At 36.2% G+C, this 20,735-nt stretch overlaps 1 protein-coding gene across 11 annotated transcripts in view; it reads left to right on the top strand.

The window, feature by feature from the left end:
• The window catches only part of Tanc2 (tetratricopeptide repeat, ankyrin repeat and coiled-coil containing 2), a 387,000-nt gene that overhangs the window by 302,035 nt on the left and 64,230 nt on the right, over window positions 1-20,735 (top strand). For all 11 annotated transcript variants that reach the window (XM_074045367.1, XM_074045366.1, XM_074045369.1 and 8 more), the window contains one exon: window positions 17,859-17,967. In XM_074045367.1, the coding sequence (XP_073901468.1) occupies window positions 17,859-17,967 (109 nt within the window). The remainder of the gene's footprint in view (window positions 1-17,858; window positions 17,968-20,735) is intronic.

A 20,735-nucleotide genomic window follows, 5' to 3' on the forward strand; every position in this document is an offset into this window, starting at 1 on the left:
ATGTTTTCCCTTCACGGAAGCACTTTACAGCTTCTTTTTGATTAATCCAAACTGTCAGCAACACTACTCTTTGGCTTTGGGCCATTATTAAGTAAAGTAAGTGTTACTCAGAAGCAAGCATTGCATTACCACAACTGTTGATCTGATAAATGAGAGGGCTATTAAGTAAGTAATTAATGATGAGTAGTATACACAGCAAAGATACACTGGACAAAAGAATGGCTCAAGTCCTAGGCAGGATAGAGTGGGATGGCATGAGATTTCATCCTGCCACTCAGTACAGCACATAGCTTAAAAACTTATGAATTATTTATCTCTGGAATTTTCTGTTTAATTTTTCCAGATTGCAGTTGACCCTGGGTAACTAAAACGATGGAAAGTGAAACTACAGATAAGAGAGAATTACTATAAATTTTACTAGTACTATTGCTGATGCTTAATACATAGAGTTGACAACCACTACATAGTTAAGAAAAAGACTAACCTAGAATTACCTAGTAAACATCTGAGGTCATTTCAGGACAAACCCTTGCTAACTTATCTGTCCTATCCAGGAACATATCAGGATTGAAAGATAGCTGGGGTCCAACACAACAGACTACCACAATAACAATATCTTACAGAGGATGAAATCTTCAGGGGCTCCCAAAGTAGAAAATATGGTTTTTATGCATCTGTATCATGGCTGTATAGGCTTGCTTTCCTCATCATTGTTTATTAACTAGGAGCATTGCAGCGATAGGCTGATATCCTGAGACAAGAAAAGCAAACATTTCTAACTTCAGATGCTGGGTAGTCTGTCTCCTGGTGATTGAATAACACAGCTGCTGAGAGGTCATCACATTTCACTTAATGACAAAGAGTAAAATTATAAACAAGACCAGGAGTTATCAAAAAAGTTTCCTTAGATTGGAATTCAGCCTCCTCCCTAGCAGTGGCCAGTACTAGCCTTATTACTCAAGTATTAATCTCAGAGTTTGAGGCCCCCTGGGTTAATGAGATGGAAATTCACTCAACATTTAATGCTATTGGGAGAGCCTAATCTGGCCTTTCAAAGAAGCTGGCTGCAATTCCTTTCCATTTGAGGCTGATCTGATTAGTAAGACTTGAGGCAGGGTTTGTCTTTATAGCTTTCACCCTCCACTTTATACACATTGTTGCCACCAAGCATCTGATGTATTTCAGTAGACCAGAGTAGTCCAACTCAGTGTCTCTTAAAATCACACCAGATAAACCAGTGCCTAACGTGAATATGTTTAGGGAGATTCTGGGAAGCAACACACCAAACACCCTTATCTCTTTCTCCTGGGCTTTTGACAATCAGTTTTTCAACCTGAACTTGTTGGCCTTTTTAGGGAATTAGACACAGATGCAAATATCCTACTGATACCAAAAAGTGGTTGATTTTCCTCAGAAATAGCCCACCTTTGGGCTACTGCCTGAGCTGAAAATAGCAATCTAAGGATGAGGGGGGAGGCGAGTAGCAGAGCCAGAAATCAGTGCTACAGCTGAGGTTGAGTTTTCTTTATTTGAATTATCAGTCTCCCGTCTCAGAATCTGGACAGAGAATTGACATACCAGAGACAATAGTCTAATGTTGCATCAACATATAATTGTGGCAGAAAGAAACGACTTCTAGATAATATCCTTTCCTGGCTTGGTAACAGAGTAGGGATTGTGTGCTTTTTATCAAACTATAAGTATCACTGAACAGTTGTTTATATCATCAAAATGTATTTATGACATCAAAGAATGTTGGATTTTCATCCTAGGTAAACATATGCCTTTTAAGCACTCACAAGCCTTAGACCTCACTAACTTACTCTGTTTCCCACAATTCATCATTGTCATGCCCTGAACTCACTTTGTCCTGTTTTATTCCCTTAGGCACTGAGATACAGTTGAACACACTAATCTAATAAACTAATCCCTGCTATTATGCTAATAGTAGGAGGTAGAAACCCATTTGAGGCAACTTGTACATTTTAAGCTGTTTGAAAGAGGTAGGCAACAGTCTTTGTTATCCAGCCTATTAGTGACTTTGATCATAGAAATTTGAAGCTGATAAAGTAGACAATTATGGCCACCATGTTTGTGGTGCTAATTACTGTTTAAGATTTCTAAATAGTGTTATGCTACCCTGAATAAATTTCCACTTTTTTCTGTTTACTTTCTGCATTATCTTGATTTTCATGGTGTCTAGCGTTCCCCTCCCCAGGAACAATTCTCAGATTAACATTTTGCAGTGCGGGGGTGTGTAAGATTTTGACATAGAAATTAGAACACTAGGCTACTTTATTTTTAAATATTTGGATAAAGCAGAGGAAGCTTATTGCAAAGTTTATATAATGAGTACTGAGCTGATACAGCCTATATGACCTATAACATTGTGGTATGGAAGCCTAATTTGATTTGGCCTGCTAAAAGTAGCAAATGTTATGGTGAGTGAATAGAGGAGTATAAGGATAGTTGATTCTTTATGACCAGAACTGACTGCTTATAATTAATGGTTTGTTGATATTTTTCCTGATTTATTTGACCATGAATTATAAATTCACTTAGTGAATTATACATTGAAGACCTAGTACTCCAAAATCTGTTCCACAAAGCAAGGTATCAGAAAAGAAGCAGTTGTCTAAGGTAAAAAAAGAGGACATCCTCCCCAAAATGAAAATTAACTGTGCCAGAGGCCTGTATAACCTGGCTACTTAAAGACTACGTGGGTCTCAAATGGTCACAAAATGGTGAATTTTAGTTTGTGATGATTTTTGTTGTTACTGTTCTTTTAATCCAGGTCTGAACATCCAGGCATAATAACATTTAACCTTACCCTCACTGAAGCTCAGGGGCATTGCTTCTGATAGCTGCTGCAGATTTCCATAATAAACCCTTAAATTGGGGGATGGATTCTGATTTTAAAAAGCATTAGGAGAAAGTTCAACAAAACAGTGAAGCATGGAAAAAACAACCAGAAAAATCTTGGAACTAAATCAGCCCTTATGAGGTTTGAAAGAGTTAAAGCAAAAGAAAGGGGAGGTATACCAAACATCTTTTGCTAGCACTTGACTATTAGTAGGTGACCTTGTCTCCCTGAAGTATTAGCTCTTTACTCTCTTTTCACTTCTAATTCTTCTCTATCTACCAGTAAGGGGAAATCAGTCTTCTGTTGTCATGGTTTGGATATCATGATTTCCAGTTAGAGATTTCATTGATCTCTAATATTACTGGAAATTTATCTGATTTGCCTAGCAATATATTTCCTGTATCCAACCCAGTTCCTAACCCCCTATTGTCATCAAAAATAAATATGAACTCAAATCTGTACTATTTTGTAACCCCCATCATAGTTTTGTGATATGATACAAGTGAGAAATTACATGAAAATCTAATATGACCACTTTACCAACACATGTATGTCCTACAATTTTACAAGTTTGTTCTTACTCAGTATAAATCATGGGATCTACAACTATTAGTCAGATAGGCAAGCTGTTCTGTTTTTTAAATTGTCTAGCCATGCATAATGGTGCATACCTGTAATCCCAGGAGGCTAACCTGGGCTACATAGTGAGACCATGCTGAAAAAAAAAAAAATCCACCCATCAGAAGATGGGCTGGAACTTTTTTTTTCTTTTCCAAATCCAAAAGGAAGTTTACAAAAAACCTGGTAATCAGAATTCTTCCTCAAACCCATTTAAAACTGATAATTACTTATTCTTACTATCATAAAAGCTGATGAGAAATTTGCAAAGTCAATACATATCCAGAGAAATAGTTCTGCTTATGAAAGTGAGAGATCATTTTATAGTTTAGCAAGCATAAATGCTTAGCATTTACTTACTCATGAAACATTTACAGAAGAGCCAGAACAAAAACACAGAAGAGATTTGTAGTCTTCCTATATTGCTTGATTTTGCTTCTAGAAAGAAATAGTTTTATGTTTAAATATATTTATATACATCACTTTTTTGTGTGAGACTGGGGTTTGAACTCAGGGCCTCATGCTTGCTAAGCAGGCACTCTACCCAATATATATCACTTTAAAAGGTGGCAATGTTCAGTATAGCAAATGCTGATTTAAAATAATTTCATCTAGAAATCTAAAATGGGGAAGAAGTGAACAAGTGATTAAGGAAATTTTTCTTCTTGAGACAGGGTTTTTGCTGAAGCCCAGGCTTGCCTCAAACTCACAATAGAGACATCAGCACATTCGTGTTTATTATAGCAGTATTCATAATAGTGGTTCAAAGTTACGGAATCAGGCTAGGTGCCCATTAGCAGTTGAATGGATAAAGAAAATGTGACCTATATACACAATGTATGGGGTTTTTTCCTGTAACTTTTGCCATTTTATTGCAATGTTTACTTGAAATCCTGATTTCTCACCTTTTTGGTATATTTTATTGAGTGATCATGATATTTCATATGTATATAATATACTTTGATCATACACATAAACACACATATTACTTTAACATGGATTGCAAATATCTCTCTCGTATGCTGACTTAGATTCCTCTGGGTATGTACCCAGGAGTGGTGTAGCCAAATCATATGGTAGCTACTTTTTTAGGCTGTGTGACAACTATGGAATCAATTTAAAAGAATAACAGCTTAAAAACTTATCATTTGGTTTCCATATTGATTTCCATAGTAGGTGAATTAATTTGTAATCCTACTAATAGTGTATAAAGATTCCTTTTTGTACTGCATCCTTACCAGCACTGTTGTTTGTTTTCTTGGTAATAACTATTAGACTAGGGTGAAATAGAATCTCCATGTAGTTTTGATTTGCATTTCTCTGATGGTTATACATGTTGATCATTTGTGTTTATTTGCCCTTTGTACTACTTCTTGTGTGTGTGTGTGTGTGTGTGTGTGTGTGTGTGTGTGTGTGTATACATTATATATATGACTAGGGTTTGAATTCAGGAACTTTCTCTTGCAAAGCAGGCGCTCTACCACTTGAGTCACACCTCCAGTCCTGTACTACTTTTTTTGTGATCTTTCTGATCAGTTTGTTTGTCCATCTGTTGATTGAATTACTCGTTCATTTGGTGTTAGTATTTTGAGTTCCTTGTGTATTCTAACTGTTAATTCTCTATCAGATGAAGAGCTGTCAGTGATTTTTCTCCTGTTCTGTAGGCTGTTTATCCATTCTGGTAATTGTTTCCAGAAGCATGAAGTATGGAAAAAAATTACTTTTGTATGTTGATTCTGTATCCTGGTACTTTGCTGAAATTATTTTAAAGTTTTCTAGTGGAGTCCCTAGGATCTTTTAAGTATAGGATCATATCATCTGCAAATAGGGATAACTTGAATTCTTCCTTTCCCATTTGTATAACTTTCATTTCTTTCTCTTGCCTTATTGCTTAGGCTAAGAATTCAAGCAGAATACTGAATAAGAGTAGAGAGAATGAACATCCTTGTCTCATTCCATATTTTAGAGGAAATGCTTTCAGATTTTCCCTGGTTAGTACAATGTTGGCTACAGGTTTGTTTTATGTGTGTATATATATATAATTATTATTATTATATAGAGGTATGTTCCTTCTATTCCTCATTTCTTCAGAGCTTTTGTCATGAAGGGATGTTGGATTTTGTCAAAGACCTTTTCTGCATCTATTAAGATGGTCATGTGATTTTTGTCCTTAATTCTATTTATGTCCTGTATTATGTGTTTGATTTGTGCATGTTGAACCTTGCTTCCTGGAATGAAACCAATTTGGTTATGGTGTATGCTCCTTTTGATGTGCTATCAAAATTTGTTTGCAGGAATTAAGGATTTTTGCATCTTTGTTTATTGGAGAAATCTGTAGTTTTGGTTTTTTTATTGTGTGCTTATCCAGTTTTGGTGTCAGGGTAATACTGCCTTTGCATAATGAGTTTGAAAGTGTTCCTTCCCTATCTGTTTTATGGAATAATTCCGGAGCATTGGTCTTAGTTCATCTTCAAAAGTCTGGTAAAATTTAATCGTGAATCCATCTTGTCCTGGGCTTTTCTTTGTTGGGAGACTATTGCTGCTTCAATCTCATTATTTTGTAGAGGTCTGTTTAAGTTGTTTATATTTCTACTTGTTTCAATTTTGGCAGGTTATGTGTGTCTAGAAATTTACTCATTTCTTCTAGATTTTCCAATTTCTCAGAATAAAGTTTTGTAAATATTCTCTGGATTAACATGATATCTGTTGTAATATTCCCTTTTTTCATGTCTGATTTTATTAATCTGGGGTTTTTCTTTTTCCTTTGGTTAGTTTGACTAAGAGTTTGTCAGTCTTGTTTATCCTTTCAAATAACCACCTCTTTTTCATTGATCTTTGTATTTGTTCTCCATTAATTTCCACACTGATCTTTATTTTCTTCCCATCTTCTAGTTTTGTGTTTGGCTTGTTCTTGTTTTTCTAAGCTCTTGGAGGTACATCACTAGGTTATTTGAGATCTCTCTGATTTTTTAATGCAGGCACTCATAGCTATAAAAGTCCCTCTTAGAACTGCCTTTGCTATATTTCAAAGGTCTTGGTAAATTGTGTTTTCATTTTCATTTAATTCTAGGAATTTTTCATTTCCTTCCTGATTTTTCAGTGATCCGCTGAACATTCAAAAGTGTATTACTCAATTGCCATGTTGGTGTAGTTTACCTTCCTATTAGTTTCTACTTTTATTCCATTATGATCTTATAAGAGACAATAAATTATTTCAGTTTTTTGTATTTGTTAAGACTCAGCAAGGAATTTGATATGGAAAGCATAAGAAATACAGGCTAATTTTATCCTATTAATAAGTCTCTGAAACAACATTCTCTGAGTCAAAACAATCCCACAGGTTTTCGTAGGTTGTCAAACCAAGATTAATGGCACAGCAATCAGAAGTTCTTGCCATCTTAGTGGGATTTGACAGCATATTTTCTTTTTTATGAGTACAGCAATTCTCTCAACCATCGCTAGAGATTTTCAAAGTCAGATCTCCACATTTAGTAAAATCAACACTAATAGCCTTCTATGCTCTTAAACATAAGAACTGACAGCTGTAAGACATTCACTTACTAAAGCCATCAGCGTATGTAGTTGATTCTACCACCCAAATTCTACTTATAAATATCCCACTTATTTTCATCTCTACTGACCACACCCTAGACTATCATATGGATTACTTTATCTTCTTTGTTCATCCACCAGTAGCCAGAATAATTATTTAAAACTCTGTTCAGACCATGTTACTTCTTCTGGAAATTCTTCAAGCTTCTAATTATTATCAGAATAAAATCAAAGCCATGTATTTATAGAACCTCTCTCAATTGAGATAATTCATTCTCCCTCTTACAGTTTTCTTCCAATTCCTAGAATTTCTCTTTTTTTATCTCTGAGCCTTTGCATAACAATCTCCACATGGAGCTCATTGTACCTGCCTCACTGTGTAGCAAGATACCTCATTCTTCCTTCAGATCTCAGCTTAAATGCCACATCCTGTGAGAGATTTCTACTTGTTACCTTATCTAAGTAAGCCCCTCCTGGTCTTTATGTTAGTCATTAGCAACCTTTTTGCTTATAACACATATTACAACTTATTTTTAATTTATCATGTGTGAATACTTGTTTATTGTCCACTTTCCCTCTAAAATATGAGTGAGTCACATGAGAACAAGAACCTTTCTATCTTACCTTTGTCTTCCTGATGATTTGTAGAGTGCCTGGTAGCACACAGTGAGCACACTGTGTGCATTTTTTCATGATGATTCAAGCGAGCAAAAGAACTTAATATGTAGTACTAATTCTAAGCTTGGAACTTAAAATATTTGAGAAATTCTCACAGCTCATCAGATAGTGTCTTTTGTGCACTGTTACTTTGTACCATGCCTCAGGAGTAAGTGAAGACATGCATTTCAGCAAACATTCAGTAAACACTTGTTAAGTCATATATTCAATGTTCAGTGTTAAGCACTGCAAATAATATAAATATAAGTAAAATAGATGTGTCCACCAGGGCTTGCATGTTAGTGGCTTTAATAGACACATTTTATAGCTAGCTATAATTCAAAGCCAAAGTATAAACAAAGAGCTAAGGGGCATAGAGGAGGAAGAGAGAAGTGATGTGTTCTTGTGCCTGCTGTTGATGTTCAAACTACAACAGTTCAATAGAGTCGTGGCTCTTCTGCCTCTTGCCAACTGTCTAAAGACTTCATTGTTGGAGGAAAGAGTCCGTTCTAGGGCCAGTGATACATTAACAGAATGGAAAGGAAGTAGGAAGATTTGATGAAAAGTGGAAGATAGCAGTAAATCCCTATCCAAATTCTGTTTACAAAGAAATAACACTACCCATGTCCACAAAAGTGTATCTTGGGCATATTTTACTTACAGTCTTTACTTGTAGATTATAAGTGAACTTACAGTTCACTTTAATCAGGTTCTTTCATATCTCCATCAAATATGAAACACAAGGTGACTAGGAATACATTTTGAACTCAGCTTCCATGAGAAGACCATGAAAAGAAAATGCCCAAGTAGTTGCTGACTGATAAACTGTAGTTAAAAGAAAAATTCTCCTCCCAGATCATCAGATTGTGTCTTTTGTACACTCTGTTAGAATTTTTGCAAAGAAATGTGAGTACTGTATGCTGAGAACAGATAGCAATGTGGACTCTCAGGCAACACAACCAAAGTTTAACTGTAGACAGAGTTTTTAAGATGGGAGGTGAAAAAGGTCAGGATCATCAATCTAATCTCACTATTTAAGTCATGTTTACACTCATTTAACAGTCTAAGACAGTGGAAACAGAAATACCAGCAAATTCAAAGCCAAACTGAGTAGTGAATTGGAAAGTGGATCTGGAAGACCTTGTGTTGCTCTTCCTGATACCCATCTGCCTAGCTTTATTTATTAGTGAACTATTTATTGGCCTTCTCTTCTACACAGGACAGTACCAACCACTAGAGGAAGTTAGATTAGTAAGACATTCTTTGATAATAAAGCTGTTATCCTCTAAGGGAAGTCAGACACACAGCAACTAATATAGTGAAACAGTACATAAGAACCTACCTTTATGTAGGTTTTGAAAATGTTTTGCAAAAGAGGCAGCATCCAAGTTCAGCCTTGAAAGATGAGCTGGATTACATTAGGTATTTTAGGACTAAGGGAGCATTAAAGGCAGAGAAGAAAAGGTAAAACCAAGGAGGAACTAGAAGATGTGAAGTGCCTTTAGGGAATTGTGAGGAGCTATAATGAGAAAATAAGATGCACAGTCAGAAAGCAAATAAGAGAAAGTGTCACTAGGAAGAAAGCATTGACTACTATGTTTAAGACTTTAGAATTTATTATACAGATAACTTAGAGAACCTCTGTCGCCTTTTGAGGAGCAAACAATGATGAGTTAACTCTGGTAATGTGAAAGACAGCTCTGACAGGAGTGTATGGGAGATAGGTTGAAGAATAGGATAGACAGCAGCTTAGAATACCAGTTGTGAGGGATTTATCAATAATAAAGTAAGTGCTAAAAACAGGAGAGAGCAGGTTAGATGTGTAAAAGGGAGATTTTGTAAATACTCAGAAGTACTTAATGTATGGAAGGTAAGGAGAGTGGGATCAGAAATGATGAGAATTTATCTCAAATGATGAAGAATAGTGGTACTACTAACCAACATAGAACTTTCTGAATGGAGGACTGGTTTAGCATGAACAATGCTGGAGGAAGAACAGGCTTATGGGGAGAATACGAATCCAATTTGGGACATGTTCATAATGAATTTCCTCCAAGGAAAAAAAATCACAGAATATATTTAGGAATGTGACTTAAAATTACACTAAATAAAAAACTCAGCATAAAATTATAGATTTGTGGATTAGTGGCAAATAACTGAGAGTAGAAGCCATAGCACTAAATAAGAGTGCCCATGTTAAGAATATAAAGTATAAAGTCTGGAAGCATGAAAGCAGCATAGTTATTTTTAAATGCTAGATGATCTAAATGCTTAACAAGCTAAATAATAACTTAGAAAGGGAAACATGAACAAGTTAAAGGTCATGGAAGTCAAAGAAGATACTTTCAAGGAAAGGATGCTCATCAATATCTTACATTGCAAAAAGGTGAAAACCACTAACATATTCTTAAACATATTCTTTCCAGCATTTTAGCACTGAAGGAAAGACTTAGCCATGGTTATAGAAATTAGGGAATGAGTCCTAAGTCTCATTTAAATAGGAACAAACACAGTTATCCCACCTTATTCATGGATTTATTGCTTACAGTTCTGACCTCACACAGTCAAAAATAGCAATAATTTTTTTTAAATGGAAAGAAATTTCAAAAACAAGAATTTTAATTCCTGGATGTGTATTACATAGCTCAGTTGGTACAAAGAAGCTCTCAGTCAGTCCTGTGCTACTGTCAATTGTATTAAAATCATCATGTGATCTGCTGATTATTTCCTTGCCCTTAATTTTGTAAAAATGTGCCACCCAAAAAGCAAGGTAAAAGTTAATGTGCTTAATTTAAGTGATAAAGTAAAAATTTTAGATTTGTTGAAAAGGCAGCATGTCCTTACAGGAAGTTGGGCAGCATTGTAGGAAAAATGAATCAAGCATCTGCAAACAGTACTCAGCTCTCTGCATCCTGAGCAGTCACAACTTTTCCTCAGTGGTGGTCTTCCTGGAACAGATACCCAAGGTCTACTGTAGTTCTGTTATATTATTGTACAGTTGGGTGACTGTAGAAGCAATAATTTACTATATCTTTCTAAAAGCTAGAAGAAAGGATTTTGAAAGTTTTTACCGTAAAGAAATGATAGGTGTTTGAAGAAACAGGTATGTCTAACCTGATTTAAATATTATACAATGTATACATGTATAAAATCATGTTACCCCATGTACAATTTTATGTACCAGTTAAAAATAAAATTTAAAAAGAGAGAAGAAAGAGACAAGATGAAGAGGTCTAGAAATCTGACTGTCAGAAGAGCAATTTAAGGTCCCTTCCTTCCCAGAGATATAAATTGATACAGATAATCAGAACAAATCTTTCTGAACTTCTAGTAAGTTCTTTAAGTTCTCACACTGGTATTTCTACAAGGGCTCTGGAGCTATAGAACATGCTAGGAGCCTAGCCAGGTGGCACCTTTGTCCCCTTACACTTAAAGCTGGTAGAAAGTAAAGCAGGCAGAGGCAAGAGGGCCCTTATAAAAAGCAATAATTCCTAAAAAATGATTGCATGACAGCATTATCCGAGTTTCTCATAATCTTACTGAAAACATCACTTTATCAGATCATTCTGTGAGTTGCTTTTTCGCAAATGCCAAGAGCCCTAGTAGCATAAGAGAAAACTCATTTAAATCAACTTGCTGCTTTCACCTTTAGTTCATGATGAACTGTACTAGGGGAGCTATCAGTACTGCCATAGTTTGAATTCTTTCAGTAAGCTTTCTTTTGAATTAAAAAAATGATTTTATATTCACTAGGGATAAGTGATAGTTGGTAGGAATCTGGAGCCTTTTATGCTGAATGGCTAGTGGGGATAGAAAATGACTTGTTACTGTCACAAAGCACAGAGGCTGTTCCTCTTCTATTTTCATGGAGTCTATTTCAGTAGTCTCGTAATAAGGTATAATAATTTCATCTTGTTGCCAGGCTTATGGCAATAATATGTTTTAGTTTCTGCTTATTTTTTATTGTCATTATTGTTGTACTGGGGGAATATTGTGACATTTATGAAAGTGCTTATAATATATCTTAGTTAAACTCACCCCCTCCATCATTCTCCTTTGTCCCCCTCAACAGGTCTCATTTTTTCATTTTCATAAATGAGTGCACAATATTTCCACCATGTTCACCCTTCTACACCCTTCTCATGTCCTCCCACTGGTGTCTTCACCCAGACAGGACCTGTTTTATCTTCCTGTCCTCTGTTTTTGGGAAAAAAAAAGACATTCTTGTTTGTTTAAGATAATCTATTCAGAGAGTTTCATATGACATGTCCATGTATATATGTATTGTATCCCAAATTGGTCCATCCCCTCCATTTTTTCTGGCAGGTGGTCATCTCTGCCTAGTAATTCTTCCCTAAGTAATTCTTCGCATTTACTTCTATAAAATCTACACACTCCACAGCAACACACGTTTACTTCAGTCCTTGTAGTTAGACAAGCTTTAGATTATAAGCAATTCTTTGTCAATTGGCTTTGTCTGTACAACTGTGTCACTTTTGAGCACCATACAGAATAGCAAACCACCTAGGTCTTGTTCCTCTGAAACATTAAAGAATCACATCAGTCAAGTTTATCATCACAAAAGCTAATGAAATCAATGTGACTACACATTAGTGACTAGAACTAGGATGGTGAGAAAACATCCATGCCAGAAATAAATTTGAATCCATTCGTTAGCTTGTTTCAGTGTTAGAAATAGAAAGACTAGCCATCTCCTTGGGGTGCGAAGTGAAAATCTATTAGAAAAATAAACTAAATGCCATTGTATATATTATATAAAACAACTACTGTCCAACGTCTAGTTAAATGGGGTTAAGGAGTATGATTCTCACTTTAGAAAGGGTTTTCCTAAAAGACTAGATATCTCTGAACTCTTTATGTATAGGAAGCAGGTCAAGTAACAGTAGCTCCTCACTGCCTGGTAACTCATAGTCATCCCATCTCATGACACTGCTGATGCCTGCAAATGAGAATGGAGGAGGATCTACTCTCTACTATTCTGGATACCAACTTCTCTAACTTCTGCCAAAGCATGTATATCCAAGAGAGAGGAGAAAAGACAGTATTGGGGAAAGCTTCTCAGCTCTGAACTGTGATTAATTCTCCCTTAAAATATCTAAAAATCAAATACACCAACCGGACATGGTGGTCCACACTTGTAATCTCAGCATTTGAGAAGCTGAGACAGAAGAATGACAAGTTAAAGGCCAGCTTGGACTACATACTAAGTTCCAGGCCAGTCTGGGCTACATAGCAAGACCCTGTCTCCAAACAATACAAAAATATGTAGACAGTTATAAGTACTTTAATGTAAGATTTACTGTCCTCCTAGAACCCTCTGGTCCTCTGAAACATGAGAAATTTATATTCCTCCTGTTAGATTAACTTTTATATTTAGAGACCAGTTAGCTATGTCCTTATCCCCCCACCACTGCCCCGCTTTCTGCCTGCAGTTATATTACGAAGTTTTCCTGCATTGACTAATAGTAAATGGTATCCATACCCCAATAATACATCCCTGATCTATGGGTTTCTCTTTTAGCTGCAAAGGTAGTAGGTAGGGTCTGAAGGAGTAAGGATCAAGTTCTGTTCACACACAGTCATCTTCCTATATGTTTAAAGTAACTTATGGTTAATGGTCTTCCTTTGTTGTGGCACTGTATTAGTTACTATGGAAGATAAAAAAAAGAAATATAAAATATATTACACTTAATATATCTCACTCAATTCTTACCACAGTCCTGAGAGATAGGTATTACTATCCTGTCTTACAGACAGGTTAAATAGCTTGTTTTCAGTTATTAAATTTATAAGTGGCAGAACTAGAGTTTGAACATAGACCTGTTTGGCTTTAAGCTATAAAGATGTAGTTTTGTGAATGCAGTCAGGGAAATTCATAGGATGACTTTGAATCACAAGGTGATCTCATTATATAAACTATATGGAAGTGATTCTGTCCTCACCACTCCCCTCAGCCCATGGCTTTTATAACCCCATGAGAACATCTGAACCCATATTAAAGTCAATTTTGATTACCATCATCCTTAATTACAGAGGGAAATCATAGTTGTGTTCGGTCATGCCTAAAATCACATCAGGTTTACTAGTGCTCCCTCTGTTTTATTTCTTAGCTACTCTTTCACAAAATGCTGATCAAAAATGTCAGCATTAATGATTGCTGACTTTATTAAGAATTCTGGGTGTAGGGGCTGGCAGAGTAGCTCAAGTGGTAGAGCACCTGCCTGGCAAGAATGAGACCCTGAGTTCAAAACTCAGTACTGCAAAAAAGAAGAACAAATAATTCAGGGCATATATTATATAAATGAATATATTGTTCTTTACATTAGTGAGTTCTTTCTCACATTCAGCTCAACGTAAGTGTTTTTAAGCATCTAAAAATAACTAAATTATTTTAAGAAACATGAGCTAGTATATAAGCATGAGGTATTATTGCTAACTCACTCTGAAAATTATTTACTCCTATTACCTAAGAGTAAATATGTGAAAAACATGATTTCTATCCTTAATAGAATCTAATGGGAAGGCTGACGTAAGAACCATATGTCCTACATAGGTGCTGTCATGGATATATGTCCAGGTACAACAGAAATATAAAGAAACAACCCCTGAGCCTGTTGCAAGAATCAGAGAAGGCGGTATGAACTGAGACTGAAGGATAAGGAAGAGAATTGCAGGCAGAGGGAAAACACATGTTAGCCCTACAAATAATTTATTGTGTTTTGTATCAAAAGCACAGGTAAGGTGGTAAAGGCAGACAGACAAGGGACAAATTATGGAGATCATTCGAATACCATGCTAAAGATTTAAGTGTTAAATGAGAGGAAATATAAAGCCATTAAATATTTTAGCAGAATTTTTATGAGATTTTTGCAGTGTATATTGTTGGGATGCCCTGGGAAGTGGAAGTGGAGAATAGAATGGAGAGACTAAAACACTTGCAGTTATCTGGATGAGAAGGTATAAAGAGAGGATAAAAACAACTACTAGGTTTTACACCTAACTGGCAATATTTGAAAAATAAAGAAGTCCTAAGGATATCTAGTTTTGAGGGAAAACTTCAACTTCAAAAGTCAGTTTCATTTGACAATGATGCAGGTAGAGAGAGATCCAGTCAAAAAGCAAAATTAAATCTCAAAGTGAGATGTCACTGTGGGAGTCATTCACATTTAAGTGAAAGTTGATGCTAGAAGAGAAGAGCTACCTAAGGAAGAAGAGTAAGTGGAAAATAAGGCAAAGAAATTATATCTCTGAACCTAATAGGAGAAAAGTACCAGGATAGTGTGATAAATGTCAAGAGATAGTTTCAAGATGGGAGGCAGTAAATAGGGCCTAATGCTGGAAGGAGAAAATAAGAGAAAGAAAAATAGCAAAGGCTAAGAGAAAACCACATTTGACAATTAAGACTGAGAATGGTGAGGCTAGAGTCAGAGAGAATAATGTTCAGGAGTAAGCAAATAACAGAAATTGAAACAAATATAAGCAAGTGAAGTATAATACATTTAGACTATAGGTTAACTAGTTCCACATTCTGTTAGAAGAGGAGGCTACAAATGGAAATAATATAAACTGTTGTTACCCTTTGTGTCCTAAACAACACAAACTATGAGTACAATGAACTGATCAGAGCCTTTGTTTTTCTGTTTTTTTTTTTAAGACGGTCTCACTGAGCCTTTTTTTTTTTTTTTTTTTTTTTTTTCAAGACAGGGACTCACTGTGTAGCCCAGGCTGGCCTCAAACTCAGGATCCTCCTGCCTCAACTTTCTAAGTGTTGGAATTACACCACCAGTCCCAGAAGAGCCATTGTTTTATGAATAATGTAAAATGTATTTAAAATCCTTGACCTGTGTTGCTTGTTGTTTCTCCTCAGTGCATAATTATCAATCCCAGTGTTAAATATGAGAGAAAGTTGTCCATATGACGTTTGAGCCTCCTTTCACACAAATGTAACCAGCAAAAATTCACTTGCTACTTTTCCTTCTGTTTGATTGGCTCATTTGCTTGGAAATTGAAATAACAGTTTCATTTGCCTCTTCTTTGGCACTCTTAAGTGAGAGGAGTACAAGAGTTGAGTTACTACTGGCATAAAGAAGTCTGCTGACCACTAACCTGATAGGCAATAGAGAGACTTTCTGTTTCGGATTGTTTTTTATTTTTTGTTTTGAGAGGTTTTTTACTTTCTGGTTGTGGTACTGGGGGTTGAACTCATGGCCTCATGCTTACTAGGCAGATGCTCTACCACTTGAGCCATCCCCCAGCCCTTTTTGCTTTTAGCTGTTTTTGAAATAGAGCCTCAAATATTTGTCCCAGCCAGCCTGGACTGTGATCCTCCTATTTAATATTCCCACATAGCTGGGATGACAGACACATACCACCATGCCTAGCTATTGTTTGAGATTGTGTCTCACTGGCCTCAAACCATGATCCTCCCATTCTCTGCCTCTGAGTTGCTAGGATTAAAGGCATGAGACACCACACCTAGCTAGAGAGACAGTTCTAAGTATCCACGGTTCCCCAAGGCTAGAGAATATGTGGTAAGAAGATATATCACAAAGGTGACCTAGTGTCCTTTCTTTAATGACCAATTTTTTCTTCTAAAAATATTTTATTGAACATTTTATATGCAGTAAGCTTTGGTAGGCACTATGGGAAATGTAAGTAATCCAGATTTGTTTCATAAATGTAAATAGAAATACATACTCAATGTATACACACACATCACACATATAGCCACATAATCGATCACACATTAACACTTAAAAGAGTACATAACACTTAAAAAGTATATCATTAGGATAGTTTGAGCTGGAAAAAAAACAAAATTCTGATTCAATATATTAAAATTTTTTTAATTTCATATAATAAGTCAGACAGTTTCGATGCTACGCAGTCAGTGTTCAAATTCTGTCTTTCTGCAGTTCTTTCAGTCTAGCTCTCCTTCTGGCTTTTTGCTCATGCCAGCTCACCACATGATTTCAAAGAGATAGGAAGCAGTTCTGGCATCATGGACACAGATAGGATAAAATCCAGAGGCAGATATTAAGAGCTTTCTCTTTCATAAAAGTTGGGGATCTATTAGTTAAGAGATACGGGGGAATGGATGCCATCAGGAAACTCAGTCTAGTAGAGGAGAAACTATGTGACAGTGTGGTAAATGCTATACTACAGGTATGTACAGTCTATACAGTTGGCAACAAAAAGTACTCAGCCAGGCACTGGTGGCTCACTCCTGTAATTGTAGCTTCTTAGGAGGCTGAAATTGGGAGGATCACAGTTCAAGACCTGTAGCAGCAAATAGTTCATGAGATACCCCCATCTCCAGAGCAAAAATGGACTATAGGAGTGGCTCAAGTGGAAGAGTGCCTACTTTGTAAGAGCAAAGCCCTGAGTTCAAACCCCAGTCCCAGAACTGGAGGTGTGGCTCAAACAGTAGAACATCGGCTTTGAGTGCTTTCTTTGTAATCAACTGCTTTGCAAGCGTGAAGCCTTGAGTTCAAACCCAAGGCCCACCAAAAACAAAAAGGAAAAATCAAACCCCAGTCCCAAAGAAAGAAAGTACTCTAGTGTACTCAGCTGGTGGGAAGATGTAGAGGGGTTTAGTAGAGGCTAATCAGAGAAGACGTCATTTGGGGAAGAAGTCGTCAATACAGTTTGGGACATGTTGAGTTTAGGTACTATGGAACCTCCAAATGGAGAAAGCCAGTAGACAGTTGGATAGATACTGGTCTAAGACTGGGAAGAAAAGTCCAGATAGAGAAAAATACATGGACTTCTGAGGATGGATGAGCTAATCCAGTAAGAGGACTGAATAGGAGAGACCAATGCAGAGATCCTGAGGAACACTGACATTTAAGCATTGCAAAATAAGCATTGTTGACAGAGACAGGAAATAAAATGAAAATCTTCTAATACCATCTGTGGGGTGGGGCTTAAGCCAACTAGAAATGACACTTTGTGGTATTCATAAATTTTTTTTGCTAAAGAACTGATAAAAGGTATCCATTAATTTGTTCAGTAGCAAACATCCTTCCCCAAGACACTGGTTGAATGACACATAGACTTGTTGGAGGTCTGACTAGACCTGAATAGTATCTCATCCAAAGCAGAACTGAGGCATTAAAATTTCTAACATGAGTCTCTTTCTTTTCAGGAGTGGTCACACATTACTTGCCTTCTGGTTTTCCCGCCAAGAGGGAAAACTAAACCGACAGCAGACTATTGAACTGGGACATCACATCCTCAAAGCACACATCTTTAAGGTAATTAGACAAGTGGGAGCCTTTTTTCTTTGTATCTCTAGCTGAATTTCCTTAACACTGTGTATGAAATGAAGCTCCTATTCAGTGTGGTCCCTGCTTTCTAAAATTATTTTGATGCAAAGTTGGTCCATATCCTAAAGAATATAGATTCTTTGTCCCTCATCCTTTAGAAAGAGAACTATCCCTGTCTTACAAAGAGGTTAAATACCTGCCTTATAGAGAAGTTAAGTGGGTTAACAGGCCATTTACATTTACATCTCTGAATTTAGTATATGCATTATACTAAATGTATATGCATTACCACTTATGTAAAGAACATATACACATACACATCTATTCCATATGTGATATCACATATGGAATATCTGAGAACAGTCATGGTATAACAATTAATTGCAGGTTTTCACACAGTCTATAAAAATCAATAAGAGTTGTCTTTTGATTTTTTTATAATTATCTTAGTGAATATTTTGATATTCCTGGTGCTATGATTTTTTTTTAAGACAGAGTCTTACTAATTGTCCAGACTGACCTTGAACAAACCATACTATGCCTCAACTTCCTGGGTGCTTAGATTACAGGCATGTACCACAAAACCTGCTGTTAGAAAAGTTGGTTCTTTGAAAAAATAAACAAGATCGATAGACCCCTGGCAAACCTGACTAAAATGAGGAGAGAAAAAACCCAAATTAGTAGGATTAGGAATGCAAAAGGGGAGATAACAACAAACACCATGGAAGTCCAGGAAATCATCAGAGACTACTTTGAGAATCTATAGTCAAATAAATTTGAAAATCTAAAAGAAATGGACAGATTTCTAGATACATATGATCATCCAAAACTGAACCAAGAGGAAATTAATCACCTGAATAGACCTATAACACAAAATGAAATTGAAGCAGCAATCAAGAGTCTCCCCAAAAAGAAAAGTCCAGGACCTGATGGATTCTCTGCTGAATTCTATCAGACCTTTAAAGAAGAACTGATACCAACCCTCCTTAAACTGTTCCACGAATTAGAAAGGGAAGGAAAACTGCCAAACACATTTTATGAAGCCAGTATTACACTTATCCCAAAACCAGGCAAAGACACCTCCAAAAAGGAGAACTATAGGCCAATCTCCTTAATGAACATTGATGCAAAAATCCTCAACAAAATAATGGCAAACTGAATTCAGCAACACATCAAAAAGATTATTCACCACAACCAAGTAGGCTTCATCCCAGGGACGCAGGGGTGGTTCAACATACGAAAATCAATAAACGTAATAAACCACATTAACAGAAGCAAAAACAAAAACCACTTGATCATCTCAATAGATGCAGAAAAAGCCTTTGATAAGATCCAACATCATTTCATGATAAAAGCTCTAAAAAAACTAGGAATAGAAGGAAAGTTCCTCAACATTATAAAAGCTATATATGACAAACCTACAGCCAGCATTATACTTAATGGAGAAAAACTGAAACCATTCCCTCTAAAATCAGGAACCAGACAAGGATGCCCACTATCTCCACTCCTATTCAACATAGTACTGGAATTCCTAGCCAGAGCAATTAGGCAAGAAGAAGGAATAAAAGGAATACAAATAGGTAAGGAAACTGTCAAAATATCCCTATTTGCAGACGACATGATCCTATACCTTAAAGACCCAAAAAACTCTACTCAGAAGCTTCTAGACATCATCAATAGCTATAGCAAGGTAGCAGGATATAAAATCAACATAGAAAAATCATTAGCATTTCTATACACTAACAATGAGCAAACGGAAAAAGAATGTATGAAAACAATTCCATTTACAATAGCCTCAAAAAAAATCAAATACCTAGGTGTAAACCTAACAAAAGATGTGAAAAAACTCTACAAGGAAAACTATACACTTCTGAAGAAAGAGATTGAGGAAGACTATAGAAAGTGGAGAGATCTCCCATGCTCATAGATTGGTAGAATCAACATAGTAAAAATGTCGATACTCCCCAAAGTAATCTACATGTTTAATGCAATTCCCATCAAAATTCCAATGACATTCATTAAAGAGATCGAAAAATCTACTGTGAAATTTATATGGAAACACAAGAGGCCACGAATAGCCAAGGCAATACTCAGTCAAAAGAACAATGCAGGAGGTATCACAATACCTGACTTCAAACTATATTACAAAGCAATAACAATAAAAACAGCATGGTACTGGCACAAAAACAGACATGAAGACCAGTGGAACAGAATAGAGGACCCAGATATGAAGCCACACAACTATAACCAACTTGTCTTTGACAAAGGAGCTAAAAATATACGATGGAGAAACAGCAGCCTCTTCGACAAAAACTGTTGGGAAAACTGGTTAGCAGTCTGCAAAAAACTGAAACTAGATCCATGTATATCACCCCATACCAAGATTAACTCAAAATGGATCAAGGATCTTAATATCAGACCCCAAACTCTTAAGTTGATACAGGAAAGAGTAGGAAATACTCTGGAGTTAGTAGGTATAGGTAAGAACTTTCTCAGTGGAACCCCAGCAGCACAGCAACTAAGAGATAGCATGGATAAATGGGACCTCATAAAGCTAAAAAGCTTCTGTTCATCAAAAGAAATGGTCTCTAAACTGAAGAGAACATCCACAGAGTGGGAGAAAATATTTGCCAACTATACATCAGACAAAGGACTGATAACCAGAATATATAGGGAACTTAAAAAACTAAATTCTCCCAAAACTAATGAACCAATAAAGAAATGGGCAAGTGAACTAAACAGAACTTTCTCAAAAG

Source organism: Castor canadensis, chromosome 11 (assembly GCF_047511655.1).
Source record: "Castor canadensis chromosome 11, mCasCan1.hap1v2, whole genome shotgun sequence".
Lineage (NCBI taxonomy): Eukaryota > Metazoa > Chordata > Mammalia > Rodentia > Castoridae > Castor > Castor canadensis.